Source organism: Mustelus asterias, chromosome 7 (assembly GCF_964213995.1).
Source record: "Mustelus asterias chromosome 7, sMusAst1.hap1.1, whole genome shotgun sequence".
NCBI lineage: Eukaryota > Metazoa > Chordata > Chondrichthyes > Carcharhiniformes > Triakidae > Mustelus > Mustelus asterias.
In genome coordinates, this window is record NC_135807.1 from 98,651,694 (window position 1) to 98,669,405 (window position 17,712).

The 17,712-nt window shown below is 41.6% G+C and overlaps 1 protein-coding gene across 1 annotated transcript in view; it reads left to right on the forward strand.

The window, feature by feature from the left end:
• The window catches only part of sugct (succinyl-CoA:glutarate-CoA transferase), a 481,778-nt gene that overhangs the window by 40,554 nt on the left and 423,512 nt on the right, over nt 1-17,712 (forward strand). Inside the window, exons 4-5 of the mRNA XM_078216553.1 lie at nt 4,558-4,643; nt 6,493-6,543. Of these exons, the coding sequence (XP_078072679.1) occupies nt 4,558-4,643; nt 6,493-6,543 (137 nt within the window). The remainder of the gene's footprint in view (nt 1-4,557; nt 4,644-6,492; nt 6,544-17,712) is intronic.

Below are 17,712 nucleotides of genomic sequence, written 5' to 3' on the forward strand. Positions count from 1 at the left end.
GTTCCAACTCTTTTAAATGAAATAGCTTCTCCTCTCAAGTCTTTATACACCAAGGAATGATATCAGAGGTCACATGACTATGACAAACTATATTGTGCAAAGACACTTCTCCAAACATCCCCCTTTTCCTATAAAGAAAACAACCTGCATACACTATCATTTGCAGTTGCAATTCAGGCATATACATAGTCTACAATGAAAATCGTTACCTATGTACAGAAAACTGGTGATTCCAGTCTGACCCACTTTTGTTTATCTCTGTAGAAGCATTGCATACGGAACCTTTAAAACAGTCAGGTCTTCTAATGTTACACATGAGGATTATTTTGGCTGTTTGCCTAGTGTCCTGGGATGAAGTTGCCTCTCCGGGGAATGTTGTTGCTGCTGATCCGTGCTGCCTTTGTTGGGAAACGGTTGACCTCTGGGACTGATGGTCATTCAGTTCCTTGTGCAATTGGTGAACTCACATCTTCTGAATCAGCTGTCTGCTGTGAAGGAGCAGCTTCGCCAGTTCCATGCATATGCCTCTGGTTATGATATATCTGGTCATTCATTTTCGTCAAGGATGACACATCTACGCAGGTCCCAAGTGGGCTGACTTTTGTTGAAAGCCTTGAATGTTTGCAAGCTGACCAGTTCTCCAATCCTCAGCTCTGGAAATGATTTGGCAGCTTTATCAAAGTGAGATTTGGTTTTCTGATGTTTCACTTGGATTTTGTCATTTGGTCTTGTTCCATCTTCCAGCTTCAGTGGTGTTTTAACTATTGGAAGAGTAATTTGGGTGCAGTGTGACATCAGTACTAAACTGGACTACTTTCTGTACCTTCAGTAGGTGTGTTTCTCCACTCTGGGATTGCCTTGTGCTGGATAGAACATAGAACATTACAGCGCAGTACAGGCCCTTCGGCCCTCGATGTTGCGCCGACCAGTGGAACCAATCTAAAGCCCCTCTAATCTACACTATTCCAATATCATCCATATGTTTATCCAATAACCATTTGAATGCTCTTAATGATGACGAGTCCACTACTGTTGCAGGCAGGGCATTCTACGCCCTTACTACTCTCTGAGTAAAGAACCTACCTCTAACATCTGTCCTATATCTCTCACCCCTCAATTTAAAGCTATGTCCCCTCGTGCTAGCCATCACCATCCGAGGAAAAGGCTCTCACTATCCACCCTATCTAATCCTCTGATCATCTTGTATGCCTCTATTAAGTCACCTCTTAACCTTCTTCTCTCTAACGAAAACAACCTCAAGTCCCTCAGCCTTTCCTCATACGATTTTCCCACCATACCAGGCAACATCCTGGTAAATCTCCTCTGCACCCTTTCCAACACTTCCACATCTTTCCTATAATGCGGCGACCAGAACTGTACGCAATACTCCAAGTGCGGCCGCACCAGAGATTTGTACAGTTGCAGCATGACCTCATGGCTCCGAAACTCAATCCCTCTACCAATAAAAGCTAACACACCGTACGCCTTCTTAACAACCCTATCAACCTGGGTGCCAACTTTCAGGGATCTATGCACATGGACACCCAGATCCCTCTGTTCATCCACACTACCAAGTATCTTACCATTAGCCCAGTACTCTGTATTCCTGTTACTCCGTCCAAAGTGAATCACCTCACACTTTTCTGCATTAAACTCCATTTGCCACCTCTCAGCCCAGCTCTGCAGCTTATCTATGTCCCTCTGTAACCTGCCACTTCCCTCCACACTATCTACAACTCCACCGACTTTAGTGTCATCCGCAAATTTACTAATCCATCCTTCTACGCCCTCATCCAGGTCATTAATAAAAATGACTAACGGCAGTGGCCCCAAAACAGATCCTTGCGGTACACCACCAGTAACAGAACTCCAGGATGAATATTTCCCATCAACCACCACCCTCTGTTTTCTTACAGCTAGCCAATTCCTGAACCAAACCACTAAAGCACCCTCAATCCCATGTGTCCATATTTTCTGCAAAAGCTTACCATGGGGAACCTTATCAAACGCTTTGCTGAAATCCATATACACCACATCAACCGCTTTACCCTCATCCACCTCTTTGGTCACCTTCTCAAAGAACTCAATAAGGTTTGTGAGGCACGACCTACCCTTCACAAAACCGTGCTGACTATCCCTCATCAAATTATTCCTTTCTAGGTGATTATAAATCCTACCTCTTATAATCCTTTCCAATACTTTGCCCACAACAGAAGTAAGGCTCACCGGTCTATAATTACCAGGGTTGTCCCTACTCCCCTTCTTGAACAAGGGGACAACATTTGCTATCCTCCAGTCTTCTGGCACCGTTCCTGTAGACAATGACGTCACAAAGATCAAAGCCTCTGCAATCTCCTCTCTAGCCTCCCAGAGAATCCTAGGATAAATCCCATCCGGCCCAGAGGACTTATCTATTTTTACCCTTTCCAGAATTGCTAACACCCCCTCCTTGTGAACCTCAATCCCGTCCAGTCCAACAGCCTGCATCTCAGTACTCCCCTCAACAACACTGTCCCTCTCCAGTTTGAATACCGATGAAAAATATTCATTTAGTGCCTCTCCTATCTCTTCAGACTCCACGCACAACTTCCCACGACTGTCCTTGACTGGCCCTAATCTTACCCTAGTCATTCTTTTACTCCTGACATACCTATAGAAAGCTTTAGGGTTTTCCTTGATCCTACCTGCCAAAGACTTCTCATGTCCCCTCCTGGCTCTTAACTCTTTCTTTAGGTCCTTCCTGGCTAACTTGTAATTCTCAAGTGCCCTAACTGAGCCTTCACGTCTCATCTTAACATAAGTCTCCTTCTTCCTCTTCACAAGAGATTCAACCTCCTTAGTAAACCACGGTTCCCTCACACGACTGCTTCCTCCCTGCCTGACAGGTACATATTCATCAAGGACGCGTAGTAGCTGTTCCTTGAAAAAGTTCCACATTACAATTGTGCCCATCCCCTGCACTTTCCTTCCCCAACCTGTGCCACCTAAATGTCGCCTAATCGCATCATAATTTCCTTTCCCCCAACTATAACTCTTGCCCTTTGGTATATACCTATTCCTTTCCATTGCTAAGGTAAACGTAATCGAATTGTGGTCACTGTCACCAAAGTGCTCACCTACCTCCAAATCTAACACCTGACCTGGTTCATTACCCAGTACCAAATCCAATGTGGCCTCGCCTCTTGTTGGTCTATCTATATACTGTGTCAGGAAGCCTTCCTGCACACATCGGACAAAAACTGACCCCTCTAACGTACTCGAACTATAGCTTTTCCAGTCAATATTTGTAAAGTTAAAGTCCCCCAGAACAACCACCCTGTTACTTTCGCTCCTACCCAGAATCATCTTTGCAATCTTTTCCTCTACATCTCTGGATCTTTTCGGAGGTCTATAAAAAACTCCCAACAGGGTGACTTCTCCTTTCCTGTTTCTAACCTCAGCCCAAACTACCTCAGTAGACGAGTCCTCATCAGATGTCCTTTCTGCCACCGTAATACTGTCCTTGACTAACAATGCCACACCTCCCCCTCTTTTACCACCTTCCCTGCACTTACTGAAACATCTACTTGTTTTTTGATGATCCCTTTGACAAAGTCATAGCTGCCTAAGCCTTTCCATTTGCCTGGGGATAGTACAGAGCGCCCCCGCCCCCCCGTTGCCGTCGCCCCCATTTAGTGCTGAAATTCCCATTCATAAATAACATTGTTCAGGTTTCTTGTTTAAATCTGTGGCAATTCCATAGGAGCCAGTGCTGGAATATTCAGAACCATACTAACCACGTGTCCTGTACAAAGTTGCAGATTGAAGTTTCAATTATTCTCTGCTGCTTCTTCCAGTTGCTGACTCTCTGACAGTTATCAACATTCACTCAGTTTTAACTGCACACTTCTGACACCATGTCCCAAATGATGGATGAAATGCCTTCTGTTCTCAAGTCTTTATACATCACTGATGATTACCGAGGTCACATGACTATGGCAACCCACACTGCACAATGGTACTTCCCCAAACACTAAGTGCATTGTTAAGAATTTCTTAATACAGTAAAGTTTGTGTTATCCAGCATGAGTACCTGGAATTTCTAACAATTTGATTTTGTATTTTTAAAAGTCCATCACTTTTAGAGTTCAGATAATGCATTTTTAAAAAAAACAACAGATTGTAAATCTACAAGATTGTTCTTGGGTTTTACATTGAAATTGTTTGAGCAAGGATATACTGCATCGTGTAATGTCCCTCCCCGTTAACTGGCATTTTTGATTAACCCATCCATTCCCCAAGCATGCTGAATAACACAGATTTAGCTGTAATAGATTTCAATATTTTCCTGAGAAATGATTTAACTAGTCTCAGTAAGAGTGGAGTGGTCAAGAGTGGTGGATTATGGGGAGATCATGAAGTAGTGGATGAAGTCCATTCATGGATGATTTCACATCTATATTTATATCACATCAGATTTATGTTTAATTTTCTGTGTAATTGTAACAAAGGGAGAAGGAACTGCAATTTTTAATGTACTAATCAATTCATCTTCTTAAGTCATTTCCTTGGTTTCAGGTGTGGGCGACGATACTCGAGCTTGGGGCCCACCATTTGTGGGAACAGAAAGTGCCTACTTCCTTAGTGTAAATCGAAATAAAAAGGTGAGGCTGAAAAATAATTTTAGTGTGAATCACACTCAATATTTGTTTTCTCCTTTGCTACCAAACCCTAATAAGCAAAAGATCAGCAAGGTGTTGGCAGTTACTGCAAAAGCTGTGCTGATTACTCGCCATGACCTGTATTCTGGAAATGTTGGTTCATCACATTGTGGAACAACAGTCACTGGACTGACCTTAACATGATTACAATGTCTCAGCCTGCTTCACAGCAGCTTTATCAAACAAACATTTGACACTGAGCCATATCAGGGAACATTAGAACTGATTATCAAAAGCTTGATCAAAACGATAAGTTTTAAGGACCGTCTTAAAGGAGGAAACAAGAGGCAGAGAGATTAGGGCCAAGGTAGCTGAAAGCATGACCACCAATGGTGGAATAATTCACATGGTGGATGGACAAGAGGTCAGAATTGGAAGGGGCACAGAGATCTCAGATGGTTGAAGGGCAGGAGAAGATTTCAGAGATGGGAAGCGGATGAGGCGGTTGAAAACAAGGATAGCAATTTTAAAATTCTAAGTCAGCGAGCCAGTGAAGGTCAGTGAACACATGGGAGAACAGGACTTAATGCGAGTTATGATAAACGAGGTCTGTGAGAGAGCATGGAATCACTCCTATAAGTGCCAAACAAGTCATGGTTCATTGGCAGCATGTGACTTTTTGTACATCGTTTTGCATAAGGTAGATTTAGTCGATTTAACTTTAACATTGCAAACACACTGATTTCCCAGTCCAATGGATAGAAATCTTCTGAAATGTTTATTGCAGAAGGGAGAAAAAAGAAATCAATTATGTGCCAGTACTGAAGGGATTTTACTTCTATACTTAGACCGTCATTAAAAATGTTACTGCTGGTTTTGAAAAAAAATTTAAACAGTGGCATAGTAAGGTTATTAAATCAAGTTGTTTATTTAAGGAAAAACAAAATGCTGGAAATCTGAAATAAAAAACACATTATGCTGGAAATACTCAGCAGATCTGACTGCAACTGTAGAAAGAGAGACAATTAACATTTCAGTTTGATGGTCTTTTGTTATTTAAGCCTGTCAAATATGAATTGTTTTTTTAATTGGTTAGGCAATCTAGATCGTTAAACAAACTGAATATGTAAACTTGTTATTTTTTCTATTTATTTTCGATCTCAATCTTTCCACAATCAAATTATCAAATTTGAAAGCAATGTTAATTTAATCCAAGGATTATTTGATTTCAGTACTCAAAATAACTGCATTTACCCTAAAATCATGGACTTTGTAACAATGGTATCTGTACCCTTGGAGCATTGGTAGCAAACCATTGTAATATTAGACTCATGGAATAATGCAGCATGGGAGGAGACCTGTCAGCTCATCCTGACTGTGCCATAGCTACATAAGCAGATAAACCTTTAAAGCATTGGTAGACAATCGCTGCCGCTTTGGTAATAAGCTGGTAATGTTGGTAATAAACCCTGGCAGCTAAACTATTGTAACATCAATATCCAATCCTTTATTTGTGAATGAAGTTGCACTTGAATTTCTTGGAATCCATTTAGAACTGCTTATGTTCTATCTGATCCAAAGTCAGCTGTTTACATTTTACTTATTTGTTGATGTTTTTCATTTTTGTAGATGCCTGAAAGCAAAAATTATAGGGGACATTTTAATTTCAGAAATATAGTAATTTGATTACTATGTGAGCTTTGTTGTTTGACTGACTCAGGTTGGTAAGAACAGAGGGAAATTGTATGGACCATTCATGGCCATGTTTGTCTCATTTAATTGCTAGCTACCAAGTGTGGTAACTGTGTTTAATGTGTAATCTGTTATGAATAATGTGCTCTTTATTTCTTAGAGTATAGCGGTGAATCTGAAGGACCCCTGTGGTGCCCGTATAATAAAAGATGTAAGTTCATTCAAAAATAGTTTCTGTTACAGTAGTTTCTTACATGAAGATTTTTTTCAAATATGCATTTGTCTTGGTGAATTATGCATGTGGAGCAGGTGAAAATGAGGGGGATGATGGTTGAATCATTCAGCAATTTTGATTTTTCTCAGTACAACCGTTTATCTTTCATAGCATTAGCTTCACACTGATTTTCAGATAATGGTGGAGAAGGGATAGAGAACGGAGGAGAGAAGAAACAGAAGAAAAGAGGAGGATGGAAGGAATGCGAGAGAAGCAGAAAAATGAGGTGGGATGAAAGATAACCAGAAGTGGGGGGGGAGTGAGTTGGAAGTAGAAGACAGAAGAATGGGAAAAGTGGAAAAATAGCAGAGAAGGAAGGAGAGGTGAGGGAGAAGCTAAAGAAAGGCAAAAGATAGGGGAGCAAAGAAATGCAGGAGATAGGGGAGAGTTGAAAAAAGAGAGAGAAACAGTGACTGCAAAATGGCCATTCATGTTCACCTACAAAACGGAAAAGGCATTTTAAAGTAATATGTTGCATTTTTGCTAATGTTAACTTTTGGATCTTCCTGAGAAAAGGGTCAGTTTGTTCTTTGCTCTTACCTTTAACAATGTGTTTTTTGGTGGGTTAAGCACCTTAAAAGGCTATTGATATCTTTGTCACAACACAGAATCGATAGGGAATCCTAAACTGATAGAAAGTCAAAACTTTAATACCAAATCATTTTTAAACATATCTATGACTTTGAACATATATCCCACCTAGAATATCGACGTAGATTCCAGGGATTAGTGCACTCAGCACAAAACTCCAGCCCCTGGAGATGCATGTTAGAAATTTTGGCTTGGAAAACAGACAGAAAATAACTGACCATTCATACAGGAATTCCAGCTTTGAACTCGGAGAGTGAAGGCTCTGCTGTGGAAGTCATGATTTCTTAAATATGGCTTGTTGTGTATTCTTATCTAATTTATATGACCGTTTATTTTCCACTGTCACAGTGGGCATTCCCTGGCCATAAAATGGGAGTCACTCATCATCTCAAGTAATGTAGATTCTATAGAACAGGTATGAAATGTATTGGACAAGATAAATAAGGTAAATTGTGATGTTAGATTGATTAATGTAAATTGTTCACACTTGTATGAGGCAGCAGACACAGGGGGCTGGGTGTCTTTCCCCTCTATGCATCAGTTTCTCTGATTTTACAAAGGTCCGTGAAGAGGACTTTTCAGTGAAATAGTTGTGTCACAATTTAGAATCAAAGTATGAATAGTACACAGAAAGTCTTTATTCAACCCATTAGTCCATGCTGGCTCACTTCAAGAGAACCCTGCTACACCCACTCCTGCCCATTTCCCCATAGTCCAGTAAGTTTTTTTTCTTCCCATTGCTGGTTAGGATCTTAAAAAAAAAATTCTCCTGTCATTGTTGCTTTTTACCAATCACCTTAAATCTGTCTTGTGTGGTTCTGATGCTCCCATCAATGGGAACAGTTTTCTCTCCATCTACTCCTAGAAACCTCATGATTCTGCACACATCCATCAAATCTCTGCTATTTCTTCTTTGAGGAGAACCCTAGCTTCTCCAATTTATCTTTGTAACTGAAAATTTCTCAAAACTTTTTCTACACTTGCTCTAAAGACTTCACCTCTATCCATGCTTTGCACCCTGCAGAGTAATGGCCACCATAATCAGGTCATTTTGTGCTGTCTTTTCCCAAACCCCCGAATGGGCCTAAGGCTTTTGTTCCTGAAAAGTGCCCAGTTTATCTCAGATTACCCTAGAAGGGCAAGGTATCTCAAAAATATGAGCAACAGGTGAAGCCAGCTGTTTCATGCTGCTACTATACAGTCACAACACGAGTGGTATTCACCACTAGCAGAATGCCACCATCAAGTCAAAAACACATTCTGCCTGTCTCACAAATGAGTAATGTAGTATATGAATTTCAGATCCAGTGTGATGTACATCCCAAAGACTGACAGATCGTATCAAACAGCATGTCCCAGCCACTGTTCACAATGGGCAAGGTACAAAGCGTATCCAATCAGCCTGTGCTTGCAAAACTCAACAGTTTCTAACATTAGATGTGATTCTGTGATTGGACAACATTTGCTAAATAACCCCCAGTGTGCTAAGAATTATGCTGACAACTAATTTAGTATTGTCAGTCAAATTCGCATTGTGGCGCATTTGTGTGTATTGGAAGCTACATATATTAATAAACAAGACCACGTTCTTTGCAGATAGAAAGAACATGTACACACATTGCACCTGTTTCCGCTAAACAAAATAAGTGACAGCCATTCACTGATTTATTCCCCAGGGCAATGCCTTAACCAATCAGGATCAAGCTGCCTCGTTTCAATTTCAAGCAATGCTTGGCAGTTATCTGTCGGTCACCATAAGCTGGTGCATTCTCCATGGCAATACCTCTACCAATTAGAATCCACTTGTAAACCAATCTGCATTCTCTTCTCATACAGTATAAATTGTTGTTTTTCTCTTATATTGGTATTCTTGCGAAGTGTCCTGATGAGTGCAAGATGCAACGTTTTGACATGTCTCTTTGTTCAGCAACACCAAATTGGTTAAACATGATTTCCCTTTTACAAAACCATGTTGACTCTGCCTGATTGCTTTGAATTTTTCAAAGTGTTCTGCCACAACATCCATAATATCCATTAATATATCTCAGGAAAATATAATGAAGAAAAACAGTGGTGCCAACACAGACCTGGTGGGAAACCCTACTACACACCTTCCCTTAGTCTGAAAAACACCCATTCGCCACTGATGTCTGCTTCATGTCATTCAGACAACTTTGTATCCTGTCACTGTCTCTTTAATTCCATTGCCTTTAACTTTGCTGACAAATCTATAGTGTGGCATTTTATCAGTTGACTTTTGAAGTCTATATATTTGATGTGATTTATTATTGTCACATGTATTAACATACAGGGGAATTTCACAGTAACTTCATTGCAGTTAATGTAAGCCTTGTGACTAATAAATAAACTTTAAACAGTGAAAAGTATTGTTTCTTGGGTGCTATACAGACAAAGCATACCATTCATAGAGAAGAAACCGAGAGAGTACAGAATGTAATGTTACAGTCATAGCGAGGGTGTCGAGAAAGATCAACTTATTGCAAGGTAAGTCCATTCAAAAGTCTGACAGCAGCAGGGAAGAAGCTGTTCTTGCGTCAGTTGGTAAATGACCTCAGACTTTTGTATCTTTTTCCTGATGGAAGAGAGAATGTCCGGAGTGCGTGGGGTCCTTAATTATGCTGGCTGCTTTGCCGAGGCAGCGGGAAGTGCAGACAGAGTCAATGGATGGGAGACTGGTTTGCTTGATGGATTGGATTACATTCACGACCTTTTGTAGTTCCTCGTGGTCTTGAGCAGAGCAGGAGCCATACCAAGCTGTTATACAACCAGGAAGAATGCTTTCTATGGTGCATCCTTAAAAGTTGGTGAGAGTCGTAACTGACACTCCAAATTTCCTTAGTCTTCTGAAAAGGTAGAGGCATTGGCCTTCTTAACTATAGTGTCGGCATGGGGGAACCAGGACAGGTTGTTGGTGATCTGGACACTTAAAAACTTGAAGCTCTCGACCCTTTCTACTTCGTCCCCGTTGATGTAGACATGGGCATATTCTCCTTTACACTTCCTGAAGTCGATGTCGATCTCCTTTGTTTTGGTGACATTGAGGGAGAGATTATTGTTGCCGCACCAGTTCATCAGATTCTCTATCTCATTCATGTACTCTGTCTTATCATTGTTTGAGATCCGACCCACTATGGTGGTGTTGTCAGCAAACTTGAAAATCGAATTGGAGAGGAATTTGGCCACACAGTCATTGGTGTATAAGGAGTATAGTAGGGGGCTGAGAACACAACCTTGTGGGGCACCGGTGTTGAAGATGATGTGGACGAGGTGTTGTTGCCTATCCTTACTGATTATGTTCTGTGAGTTAGGAAGTTCAGAATCCAGTCACAGAAGGAGGTGTCGAGGCCCAGGCCATGGAGTTTGGAGATGCGTTTTGTGGGAATAATGGTGTTGAAGGCTGAGCTGTAGTCAATAAATTGGAGTCTGACATAGTTGTCCTTGTTATCTAGGTGTTCCAGGGTTGAGTGCAGGGCCAGGCAGATGGTGTCTGCTATGGTCCTGTTGCGGCAGTAGGCAAACTGTAGTGGATCCAGGTAGTGGCTAGATTTGATTTGTGCTATGATTAGCCTTTAGAAGCACTTCATAAAGATGGATGTCAGAGCCACTGGTCGATAGTCATTAAGGCACACTGCTTGGTTTTTCTTAGGTACTGGGATGATGGTCGTCTTCTTGAAGCAGATAGGGATTTCAGATTGTTGTAAAGAGAGGTTGAAGATGTCTGTGAGTACCTCCACCAGCTGATCCGCGCAGGATCTGAGTGCTCGTCCGGGTACCCCATCCGGGCCAGTTGCTTTCTGTGGGTTGACCTTCGAGAAAGCTGCTCTGACATCTGCAATGGTGACCCCAAATACAGTTCTTCCAGGGTGGAGGGCATGCTCTCACTGACCTCTTGCTCAAAACGGGCTTAGAATGCATTGAACTCATCAGGGAGGGGTGCGTTGGAGCTGGCGATTTTACATGCCTTCGTCTTGTAGCCTGTTATGTCTTGCAAACCTTGCCATAATTGGCGGGGGTCTGTGTGGCTAGCCTGGGACTCTAGCTTGGTCCGGTACTGTCTTTTGGCATTTTTGATGGATCTCCTTAGATCGTATCTGGCTTTCTCGTATAGATCAGTGTCGTCTGACTTAAATGCCTCAGACGTGGACTTCAGCAAGCTGTGGGTATCCCTGTTCATCCATGGTTTCCGGTTGGGGAACACACAGATTTGCTTCTTTGGCACACAATCTTCTACACACTTACTAATGAGGTCAGCTACTGTAGTGGCGTACTCATTCAGGCTGGTCGCAGAGTTTTTAAATACTGACCAGTCAACTGACTCCAAGCAGCCCCATAGGAGATCATCCGATTCCTCAGACCAATATAGCATGACATTCTTTGATGGATTCTCCCGCTTCAGTTTTTGCTTGTAAGTCGGGAGCAGGAGCACAACCTTGTTTGGTAGCAAATTTTTGCTACCATCTAGGTTAAGTTGACTGGCTTTGGCCTGTAGTTGCTGGATTCATCCTTGTATTCTTTTTTGAACAAGGGTATAACAGTTTCCGTTTTCCAGTCCTCTGGAGGCACCCTCCTGTATCTAAGTAGGATTGGAAGATTATGGCCAGTACTTCTGTAATTTCCATGTTTATTCCCCTCCGAATCCTTGGATGCCTCCCATCTGGCCCTAGTGACCTATCAATTTTAAGTGCTGCCAATCTTCCTAATGCCCCCTCATTATCAATTTTTAGCCCATTCAATATGTCATTTAACCACCCCTCCTCCCCCCTACTTTTCTACTTAACCTTATTTTTTATCACTTTTGTCATTTAGGGAGCCCTGGCTTTGGTCATCTTCCTTTGCCCACGTGTGTGAATGTATTTGAACCATCTGGTATTTAAGGGCGTTACTTTGTTTTGTTTGTCAATCTTTGATTCCATTCTGATCCCACTAAAATTGACCCTCCGCCAGTTAAGCATTTTTATTCCAAATTGCTCTTTATCCTTTTCTGTATATAACCTAGACCTTATGATGCGAGAATCACTGTTCCCTGTATGGTCCTTTGATCACTGACATTTGATCCACTTGGCCCACCTCATTCCCCAGTACCCGATCCAGCAAAGCCTCCTTCAATAGGCCAGGAGCATCATAATCAATAAAATTCTCTTGAACGTATTTCTCTTCCCCCTCTCTGCTCTTTATGCTATCCCTATCCCAGGCTATTCAGATAATGAAAGTCTCCTGTTATCACTACACCATAGATTTTGCAGTTCTCTGTAATTTCCTTGCAAATTTACTCTTCTGTATCTTTTCCATTTTTGTCACCATAGAATACACCCACTTGAATGTTTCTTAAGTCAAAGAAATAGATTCTCTCCTTGACTCTCCAGAACATCCTATTTCTCCAGCAGTGTAATATCCTTCTTAATTAAGACTGCAACCTTTCCTCATTCCTTTCCTTCCCTACTTTTTTCCTGAACGCCTTGTATCTAAGAATATTTAATTCGCACTGCTGCCTTTTTTTAACCTGATCTCTGTCTTCACCCCAACACCATATTCTCATATGACTAATTGATCCAGCAGCTCTCCAACCTTGTATACTCACCTTTGTGTGTTTACATACCTGTAAACCTAATTTAGACTTTATTACATTCCCTGTTAGCCTGGCTCCACTTTATACCTTCCTATTTCTTTAGTTATTTGCAATTTCCAATCTGTCATGTGCCTTGTTTCTCCTTTCTAATGTAACTTCTTGGTTCCCATTCCCTTACCAAGTTAATCTAACCCCTTCCCAATAGCACTAGGAAATTGCCTTGGTCCTGGTTCTGATTAAATGCAACCTGTTTGGCTTATAGACGTCCCACCTTCCCCAAAGTCAATCCCAGTGTCCCAGGAACATATAGCCCACCCTTTTGTGCCATCTCTACAATTACTCATTAATCTGCTCACTCCTCTTTTTTCTATACTACTACTTTATGGCACTAGGACTAATCCAGAAGTTATTACTTTTGAGGCCATGCCTGGTAGTCTCTTTCCCACCTCTTTTAAATCTGCTTACAGGACTTTGTTCCTTTTTTCACCTATGTAATTGGTAGCGATATGGACCATGACCTTTGTCTGTTCCCCCTTCTCCCTCAGTGCTTTGCAATAACTGATTTTGATTTGATTTATTATTGTCACATATTAGTATACAGTGAAAATTATTGTTTCTTGCGCACTATACAGACAAAGAGGTTCATAGAGAAGGAAAGGAGAGAGTGCAGGATGTAGTATTACAATCATAGCTAGGGTGTAGAGAAAGATCAACTTAGTGTGAGGTAGCTCCATTCAAAAGTCTGATGGCAGCAGGGAAGAAGCTGCTCTTGAGTCAATTGGTACATGATCTCAGACTTTTGTATCTTTTTCCCAATGGAAGAAGATGGAAGAGAGTATGTCTGGGGTGCGTGGTCCTTAATTATGTTGGCTGCTTTTCCGAGACAGCAGGAAGTGTAGACAGTGTCAATGGATGAGAGGCTGGTTTGCATGATGGATTGGATTACATTCACGATCTTTTTAGTTTCTTGCGGTCTTGGGTAGAGCTGGAGCCATACCAAGCTGTGATACACCCAGAAAGAATGCTTTCTCTGGTGCATCTGTAAAAGTTGGTGAGAGTTGCAGTTGACATGCCAAATTTTCTTCGTCTTCTGAGAAAGTAGAAGCATTGGTGGGCTTTCTTAACTGTAGTGTTGGCATGGGGGGACCAGGACAGGTCATTGGTGATCTGGACACTTAAAAACCTGAAGCTCTTGACCATTTCTACTTCGTCCCCATTGACTAGACAGGGGCATGTTCTCCACTACGCTTCCTGAAGTCGATGATTATCTCCTTCGTTTTGTTGACATTGAAGGAGAGATTATTGTCATCGCACCAATTCACCAAAATCTCTATCTCATTCCTGTACTGTGTCTCATCATTATTTGAGATCCGTCCCACTATGGTGGTGTCATCAGCAAACTTGAAAATCGAGTTGGAGGGGAATTTGGCCACACAGTCATAGGTGTATAAGGAGTATAGTAGGGGGCTGTGTGACATCCATGATGCTAGCACCGGGTGGGTCACATACCATCCTGGAATCATATCTGACTGCAGAAATGCCTGTTTATTCCCCTAATGATAGAATGTCTTATCGTTATTGGTTTCCCAATCTCCCTGTTTCTCTCACTGCCCATGCACGTGCACACGCATGCGCACACACACTATTTGGTTGGTCCTGCTCCACTGTCTGGAGGTCACCCCCATTCGATCTCCACCTTCATTTTCATAAGCTGCAGGTGGCCAGATCCAAAAATGTGCTGTCCAAAGTAGCTCTCAGCCCAGTGGATGTATTGCAGTGGCACCGGTTTCTGCTTGAGCTTCGAAACCATTTTTGAAGTTGCATCGTATTACAGCACAGAGACCATAGTGATGGATCATTAATGTGTGCTTGGTATTGTAAAATGAGAGCAGAGATGTTGAAAGTACAGTCCTTGACCAAATACTGTCTATGAACCATAGCAATATGATCCCTGGACAAAGAGTGTTACAGTTCCGTTTTATGCTTATGGCCGAAATCTTCCCTCATTGTTCACAACTGGGATTTTCCAGCTGCTGAATGGAGTTTTGGCTGGAACGCCAAATTTTACATTCTTGATCGCAATGAGTCTCACCACTAGCGAGACCAGAGAATTCCGCCCTATGTTTCTTATTTGTTGGTTTGTCTTGGTTTTTTTTCCACAAGTCTGGAGATTTGAAAAGGACTTGCTAATATCAGCTGCAGATAAATATTTGGCTATAAAGGGAAACATGCATTTTAGTAGCGCTTTTCACAACCTCAGGGTGTTGTCCCCCAAGCACTTTTGCACTATCTACGATGTAATGTAGGGAGGTGAGGTAGCAACAGGGAAGTACAAACAACAAGGAGATAAATGACCTAATTATCTATTTTGATGGTGTTTGAGGGTTGAATATTGGATCAGTTAGGATTAGCAGCTTGAAATTTCTGAAAATTGTGAACGTGGAATTGAATTTTGGAGCTGGCCCTGGAGGATTCTTGGTACAGTGCAGACAAATTGTCCATGCATACAAAAGCCAGGGCACTCTGCGCTCGAGACTCCCATCTAGTGGTGGAAACCAGAGGATGTGTAGCATTTCAATTATAGAGATTGCAGCAACATAGTAATGCGAATCCTGGGAAAACAAGGTTTCTACATTGTGGGTCAGTGGAATTTTCACAAACCTTGTTTTAGAGTTGTGGCTATAATGTCAAAAGAAAGAGAATGCATTCAAGAATGTGTTTAATTTGAGCGTGACCTGTTTGACTAATGCAAGATCTAACCAGTGACTGCATTCCTATTTTTGTTCAATGTGTATTGAGAGCATGTGGCTTGTGATGATTCTTGAAATGGAGTGGAAGAAAGCATTCATTCTATTTTTTAAGTTCTAGATTCGGTCTGTTGTGGCATGTGGTCTTTTTGTGAATTCTTTTGTTAAATTTAAACAAATTGGCTCAAGATGTGAGTCGTTATATCATTAATTTAATGGGTTGAAATAGTATAACAAGAATAGGAAAGTTATTACAGGCTGCAGCGAAAACAAAATGTGCCATATGTTGTTGAGATCTTTATTTCATGGTGCTATGGAGGAACTTGTAAGTTGCAGAAGAAAATGTAAGTAATTTACATAAGTTAGATCTGAGGAAATTTAAATGCCGTGTTAGTTAACCGCAGGCCTGTACAGTCTTGCAAGTATTACTGTGAAAATCTGTGATGGTTTTTTTTTACTCTTTTGCCGATGCCAATGCTACCTGTGGAAATGTGTTTTAGATCAATGTTATCCTGTATATTGGCCACTAGTCAGCTGCAGCTAATTAGGAATCCAGATGTGGCTAATTGTATTGTTGATCACTAAATAAACAAAGGCGCAACAGATACAATCATTGAGCAGATGATTTTGGTACTATTGTGCATGCATACAAATATTTTTATGCATTGTTGGTAGGTCGACACTGGCTGAGGCATTGTCATGGAGAAAGCGATAGGGAGTATAGGCTCCCAGATAATTCAAAAAAGGCACACGGCTTGAACATATTTATTTTGTTTGTAGAGTGCGGGTCCTTGCATATGAATGTGTGACACTTACAGAAAGTATAAATAAGCCACATTTCAAGCTCAACTGATCATCTTTAATTGGTTGTTAGTGTAGCTATTAGCGCACTCAGGATTGTTTAGCAGATGCAGCTCAGTTGTGGAATCACGTCTAAATGTAGACATTTTGTTTTGGGTTTTACAAACGCAGGCTGGCTGTGCACGGTCTGTACTCTGCCTGATACAAGCAACCAAAGGAACATACTTTTTGATCCAAGTAGCCAATTGCTGGGGTGTATGGCCTGTGTTCCTGGTATTATGCCAGCACTGAAATTCATACACGATGATACTCAATTGTGTGGGAGGCAAAAAGTATTTTTGGAACGATAGCAGCACCAATGTTCACTAGACAGTGAACATTGATTTGATCAGGATAGCCAGTGCCCTGCAGGATAGCTTTGATCCACCCTATTCCTGCATCAAAGCTTCACTAGTTTGACATCTCATTTTTATTTGTCTGGTTATGCTCCTGGATTGCTCTGTTGCTCTCCTCACTGAACCACAGTTGATTCACTGGTTTGAAAGTAGTGATAGAGTGGGCATTTGCTAGACCATGAGGTACCATGGTTGAATTTGCTGCTGCCAATGGCCCACTGTGCCTCATGGATGCCCATTCTTGTGTTGCTAGATCTGTTCAGGATTTATCTCATTCAGCACAATGGATGTACACATAGCGTGTGAACATGGGATTACATCTCCACAAGACCTGTGCGGTAGTCGCTTTCAATAGCACTGTCTTGGACAGATGCATCTGTGACGGGCAGATTTGTGAGATTAATGTAAACAGATTTTTCACTCTTTCTGCTTTCCTCCCTTTCCCACAAGCCCTACCTGGCAGATATGTTCATCAGCAAGTTCAGATAGTAGTGGTGTGACTGAGCCACTCTTGTTGGTGACTACCCTCCATGCTTCTTCAAATAGATCTTTGACATGGAGGAGTACTGCTTCATTAGCTGAGGGAGAGCAGAAAATCCCCTTGTCCTATTTGATCTCTAACTTCATGGGATCCAGAATGCATGTTTAGGACTCCCAGGGAACTCTCCTGCCCAGTGGGACTGTACCTGCATCTCTCTCCTGCTGGGGGGGACAGGAAATGTTCAGAGGTAGTGATGGAGGAATCTGGGACATTGCCTCAAAGGTATGATTCACTAAGTAGGACTATGTCACGTTGTTGCTTGACTAATCTGTAGGACAGCTCTCTTAATTTTGGCGCAGGTTCCCAGATGTTAGGGAGGAGGATTTTGCATGTGTGTGTTAATGTTGTATTCCATACATAGCTGATGTCGGGTGGTCTGTCTGGTTTTCTTTTTGACTTTTCTGAAGTGGTTTAATGCAACTAAATGACATGCCTTGTCATATC